At 40.6% G+C, this 6,759-nt stretch overlaps 1 protein-coding gene across 3 annotated transcripts in view; it reads left to right on the top strand.

Annotated features, from left to right (window-relative positions):
- GPR39 (G protein-coupled receptor 39) overlaps nucleotides 1–6,391 on the top strand; it is a gene marked incomplete at its 3' end in the record, with an annotated part of 128,006 nt that extends 121,615 nt beyond the window's left edge. For all 3 annotated transcript variants that reach the window (XM_082199092.1, XM_082199093.1, XM_082199091.1), the window contains exon 3: nucleotides 5,865–6,391. In XM_082199092.1, coding sequence (XP_082055218.1) covers nucleotides 5,865–6,391 — 527 coding nt within the window. The remainder of the gene's footprint in view (nucleotides 1–5,864) is intronic.
- Between the last annotated feature and the right edge of the window lie 368 nt (nucleotides 6,392–6,759).

Here is a 6,759-nt window from a genome sequence, read left to right on the forward strand (position 1 = left end):
TATATCTCCCTGCCTTCTGTTGGCCTAAACCAATTGCCGCAAGATAGCTTGAAGTTATGCTATAGCTGTTATAATGCATTGGATACTGTGGAAAACTTGGGAGGGGCAGCGTTCTAGTAAGAATAAGGCAGTGGTACTGAAAACTCCTCTCTCTATATATAATTCAAAATAGTATAAAACTGGTATTATGATGGGGCATTCTAGATCATTTTAAATATATGACAGATATGCAGAACCAACCCATTACTAATAACCTCAGCAATATCTAAATCTAACTTAGTGCCAGATCAGATTTTGAAGGGCTGTCGGAAAGATGCCTTCAATGAATGACCCCACACGTTCCGATGCTTTTGTCGCTATCAATTTGCTGGACTTGTCCTCGGGGCCCAATCCACCCAGCTACCTGGATGGAGAGGGAAAGTTTGCTGCTATTTTCTTTGTTTATGGCACTGCACTTCCTTAGAGTGAACAGCAGCAAACAGGAGCAACAGCAGGTTCCTTGAGTTGGCTGTGTGCCTGGCTTGTCCTGCTACTAGCCCTGAACTGACTGCATACAAAAAAGAAAAAGGGAAAAAAGGAAATTGTATAGTGACTTTCACAATCCTTGTTTCATAGCCTAGTTCAGGCATAGGGAAACTCGGCCCTCCAGATGTTTTGGGACTACAACTCCCATCATCCCTGACCACTGGTCCTGTTAGCTAGGGATGATGGGAGTTGTGGTGCCAAAACATCTGGAGGGCAGAGTTTGCCTATGCCTGGCCTAGTTTATAGATCAAAGCACAGTTTCTTGGTTTGGAAGTCACAGGAAACTGTAGTGAAACAAAACTCTGGCACTCTTGCATCACAGTATATGGAACAACAATCATTCTTGGTTCCATAAACCATGGGAGCAAGATTATTATGTCTGAACCAAAGCATAGCTTCCTGTTATGACAAACACCGTTTTTAGAAAAGGGTGATCCGGGGGTGATACTGGAAATTAACAGGCCAGCTAGCTGGGGAAAATGGTGTAAAGTATTGTTAAAATAACAAAGCATATAGAAGAACAAGCTTTGCTTAAACTATGCCAGTGTGTCTTCTGCAAGGGCCAGTTCTGTCTCACAAACCTAATATTCTGCGAGTGTCCAAAAGAAGATAGAGACGGTCCAGTTTCCATAGTGTACTATGTGCTATTTAGAAAAGGTACTTCACCAAAGTCTCCTGAGTAAGCTTAGCAGTCAAGGGAATAACAGGAGAGGTCCAGGAATTGTGGGCCAGGGCAGCAGAGAGCAGGAATAAATAGACAGTTCTTCAGGTGGAGGGATGTAGAAAGTGGGTGAGCAGTGAGGTAACCAAATTTGCTTAAGATACTGAACTGTGCAGGGTTGTTTAAATAGATTGTGAAGAGCTCCCTTTCTTTTTAGCATTAGAATTTGTGGAAAGTACTTCTTCACACAGCACATAGTTAAACTATGTAACTCACTGCCACATGAAGCACTGGTGGCCAGCAACTTGTGCAAGGTTGATTGGACAACATTATGGCTATGCTCTCCATGGATGGAGGCAGTAATGTTTCTGCATGCCACTTGCTGGAAACTGCAGAACATAGTTTGCTTGTGCTCAGGGCCTGCTTGCGGGTTGGCCACAGCGAGAGCAGGAGCTGGAATAGATGGGCCACTGGCCTGATCCAGCAGCCTCTTATGATGTTATTTTGTTATTTCCTTTGTTTCCACTTTTCCTGCTTTTGCTTTTTTCCCTTTTTCTTCACAATAGCCACAGCGGTGTGGCCTCCTCATAAACATCCTAGATTAGGGCCCTAATGTTCAGTTTTAATCGAAAAATAGATATGTATATCTGTATTATCATTTCTACTTTGGGGGAAAGGCATGCATGGCTTTTTCTCAGGAAAAAACGACCCTGCCTTCCAGTGTTTGGTCAATGAATACAGAGGCACTAGGATAGCCCAAAGCCCCTAACTTCATAAAGTTATTTAATTAAATGTTGTTGTTGTTGTTGTTGTTGTAATACAATGATTGCACATCTTATCACAAAATTTCTAGCTACTGGCCTAAATTGAAAGTATTCTAAAGGTTCAAAAATAAATTAATTGGCTCCACCTTTTTTTCTTAAAAACAGAGTACCTTTGTTAGATTTACATGCCTTCAGTGACGTCTATGTTGTGCCTCACTGATCTTTAGTTCTTGTTAATGATTATGACAGCACAGAGAAACAAGAGTGAGGGCATGACCTCATTGTGCTTTTTACACGAGGAATGATCAAAGAGCAAGTGGTGATGAAATGCCTGTTTTAAAAGCAGGTCTGTTGTAGTACAGGGAAGGAAACAGACCTGAAGTGAAGCTTGTGCAAAGGAGGTAAAGAGACTCACACTGCAATCACGCATACCTACTACAAAATAACTGCTACGGAGTGAGGCTTACTCCTAGGTTAGTGTGCATAGGCTGTACACATTTACCTGTACAGATTTACCAGGGAATAAGTCCCATTGAACTTCCTTCTGAGCAGACTTTTATAGGATTGCATTGGAACAGGGAACACACGCAATCAGAACCATCACCTGGTTCAGTTTCTGCTATTTAAACGAATAGGTAAATTTTTAAGTAGAGCTAGGAAGTGCTTGTTTGAATAGGTAAGTGTACACATGTACACTCACATACACGTTTGCTTGCATGTACAGAGACTTCCTGCATGTTAAAAGCAAGGCCTAATTTTGTATGGTCATGGGAACATTCAAAATGCAGTTCTTTGCTTTCTGATTCAATTTAGACATCAGAACAAGCCATGATTGTGCTAACTAACAGCTATACCATCATTTATTTCCACAGTATAACAGGTAACCATGGTTTAGAATTCTTTAATGCTTTTGTTTTCCATTTGCTCAGCATTCAGATTCAAATACATTCCTATCACTGGACAGCGAGCAGCCTTTTGAGGCAGAGCAATTGCCATAACTATATGGTTTTTGAAATCATAAGCAAATCTCAGCAAACACACTGGTTTACAAAGAAGCTCCAAAAAACATGGTTTTGCAGCCCTTTGCAAATTAGTTTGTGAGTAGTGATGGTAACAAGTACAAAACAAACCATGGTTCAGCAGTGTGATGTGTGAATGTGTTTTGTATGAAATGGTACATACAGTCTAGTAAAAGCAGTCTCCACTTGACTCTTCTGCTTGCCTGTTTGGGCTCCAAGATTTGAAGTAATTAAGCGACTTCTCACAATCCCATCTTCCATGTGTTACTAGAAACTCAAGGGCATCACATTCATTGTTAGGGCATTTTGTGTGTGTGCCTTAAACCATCTATGCACTAATTAGGAGCTGGCAAAGAAACAGTGCACCTACCTTGGGTCTGCTATGGGCAGCTGTTGCCATGAGGATGATTGAGAATAATAGGAAGATGCAAAACAGGGAGTATAATATCTACAAACTTAGTCATGTGTTCTTAAGCACCTGTGAGGAAAATGACAAAATGACATTTTCCTTCTGTTTAAGTCCTTTTAACCTTGCTCACCAGCAGGGGGGTAGCCCAACTGTTAGGCAAACAGCTGCCAGGGGAGGGGAGTGTTGAAAGATAGACCTGTGCATGCTGCATAACCTGCTCTGCGCCCTCTAAGCCAACCTATTACCCTCAGGTGTGGTAGAGGAGGGAGCTACCAGATGCAACTACCAGTCCAGTTTGATTTTGGTTAGGGAATGCTGTTTGCTCTTTGCCTCTGGCAATCTTGTTCACCAGCTGTTACTTTCCTGTCTGCGAAACCAAACGCACCAAGATGTCTGCTGTTGCAAAACTGTCCCTTGGCATTAAAACTGTACACATCTGTGTGTTTATATACAGTGTAGTAATGAGCACAGCAAATACAAAAAGGTTTTGATTAATAGAAAATTCTCAGTTACAAAAATTAATCTCTTTTATTAACCAAAAGTAAACATTCAAAACAAAAAGGTTCACAAAGCTACTATCACACAAAGGTTATGTTCAATCCTGGCTCTTCCAAGGTGCTGGCCAAAATTTCCCGCTACTTCAATATACATTCATATTTATTGTTCTATCGGCATTATCAAATTCCTTTACATTCCTCGAGATAACAATCTTTCTTTTCCATTTAGAATCCTGGACATCTCAATTATTCTAACCTTTTTTATTTTAGTGTTCCCATATAATAGTGATTAGATACGAGTCCAGATTAATTTTGGCAAGAGTAAATAAGCATAATGCTTTGTGCTCTTGCCAAAGAAGCAGGCTGAGTTGAGTAACTTAGCCTGAGAGCAAATAGGAGCTTGAGTAAACGGCATGGTGCAAAATGCACAAATCAATGAAAACATTTGCAATGGTTGGGGAACCTCTGTTATGAAAGTGTTTTGTTTTACACATAAGGCACATTTACTGCAAAACAAGGAACACCATTGCGGGGTAAAGAGGCTGAAAACTTTGAAATTGCATTATAAACAGAATTTTTTAAACACTTTCCCCCATACCACTGAGTGCATCCTTTAAAAAAGAAAGAGGCTCCAAGTACATTCATTTTAATACTATCCAGTTTTTGGGAAGAGATTCCTGTTAGAGAAACATTATCAATCAAAGTTTAAAAGCACAATCCAATGCATTTTTACTTGGAAGTTGGTCCTACTGTGTTCAGTGCAACTTGGGCTGCAATCCTTGCATACTTAAACTGGAACTAATAGACATTGGCTGTTTTCTAGACCATGCGTGTGTTCATCAACTCCCATTGTAGTCTACCAGCTAAAATCACGATCAATGGGGCCTCCTTCTAGGTAAATGGGGTTAGGATTGCAGCCTAAGAGGCTGAACTACAATCACGGTTCAAGACTCACCACCATTATGAGGTTCAAAGCAAGTCATTTTCTGTTCAGTGGCAGCAATAACAGCGACTTACCTCATAGGTTCCATTGTATGCAAGATAATGAATGGGAAGGACACTGAATATTTTAAAGCTCTATATAAAAGTGTTTCTGTCAGCTATAGCAGATGAAGCACTACAAGTACCTGGGAGTCTTTCCCCTGTTGCAACCAGCAATTAGCTGTCGTTGTTGTGGGCCTGGTACTGGATCAAGGACAAATCTAACGTGTTGAAAAACAAAACAAAACTCCAAGGCCTAATAAAGTGGAGAAAATATGTTTATAGGTGATTACAAAATGCATGGGATATCAAAGTTTTGAACATACTTCATATTAACTGCAACTATTTGCCAATTCCATTGTATACTTGAGTGGTTTTTTCCTGTGCCATATTAATTTATATTCTAATTCTACTGGATTTTTTTTCCTGGAAAGCCCATTATATGCTCCTTATCATAAAGAGCCATTCACACAGTACGTAAAAATATCTTTTGTAAGAGAAAAGTTACCAAAAATAATGCCAAATATACAGTTGTATGCATATTTGTATTGTAAAATATAAACAGAATCTGGTCATCTTTTGGGTATTGCCTGCTCTAATATGGCTGTATTTTTTTTAATAATAATTGAGGGGGGGGATGAAGGAAAAGGGAAGGGAGCAGGAACGAGAAAAATATATATAATTTTTTGAGGAATGCACTATCGCTGAAAGACAATGTATTTGAACGTAACCAATGCCAAGGAGTAAAGAGAAATGCTGTCTTAAATATTATATAATACTTATCGGAGCACAGACTGCAGTGACCTTGAATCAGTGCCTTGCTTTTCCCCCTCACTCTGCTCCTTCTTTTCCCCTTCCTTGGAACAAATTTTGCTACTGGCAGAAGAAGCTGTCAGGCAAAACACTGAAAAATTGGTGTCATTTCCTCGCCGGTAAGTGCAGAACTGATACTAAATATTTTATGATTTGTTTTCACATGCTTTCTCTTTCCTCTTTCTTTGCTTGCAGGATTGATCGTTGCCTCTCTGGCAATATGCTGGCTGCCAAATCAAGTTCGAAGGATCATGGCTGCTGCTAGACCTAAGCAGGACTGGACAGTCCCCTACTTCAGAGCGTACATCACCCTGCTCCCTATAGCAGATACGTTCTTCTACCTCAGCTCCGTCGTGAACCCGCTCCTGTACAATATCTCCTCCCAGCAGTTCCGGAATGTGTTTGTTCAGGTCCTCCGTTGTCGCCTGACACTGGAACACGCCAACAAACAGAAGCTTTTAAGAGCCAATTTGAATTCTGCAGCCGATAGCGGCCGCTCGCGGCGCCCATTGATCTTCGCGTCATCCGCCATGCGCAAGTCTTCCACCAAGAGCGCTAACAAGGTTTTCTTAAGTACTTTTCAGAGCAAAACCAAGCCTGGCTGCAGTTTGCAGAAATTGAGTCTTGAATCACTGGAGCTGAATGTGAAAACGATGCCACTGGAGACTTGCACAGATCCTAGCCCTGCTAACCAAAATGGACTTTGTGAACACGAACTGTGAATCCACATTAAAAAAAGAGAGAGCCGGATGATGCAGTATGCTAAAAACTGGGTGTTTTTTTCAAATAAATAAAAAAGCACCACAAAGGGTTTTTTGCAACCTAAACCCTTCAAGTTTAAGTGCTTTGTTTCAATAGACTACGTTCCCAATAACATAAATGAATATGGGTTCTACATGGGTGACGGCTTTTTTGTTTGTTTTTTTAAGTGCTTACCAGAAAGACAGGACAACTAGACCTATTCTGCTGCTAACGAAGTTGCTGAGGATTTTTCAAATCAAACTCTTCTTTTAGCAGTTGGAAGCAAACAGCAACATTACAATGGAAACCAGCTGTGTCTGGACAAAATGACGCCAACAACAACAAAAAA

This window comes from Podarcis vaucheri, assembly GCF_965113315.1.
Source record: "Podarcis vaucheri genome assembly, chromosome: 1".
Classification (NCBI taxonomy): domain Eukaryota; kingdom Metazoa; phylum Chordata; class Lepidosauria; order Squamata; family Lacertidae; genus Podarcis; species Podarcis vaucheri.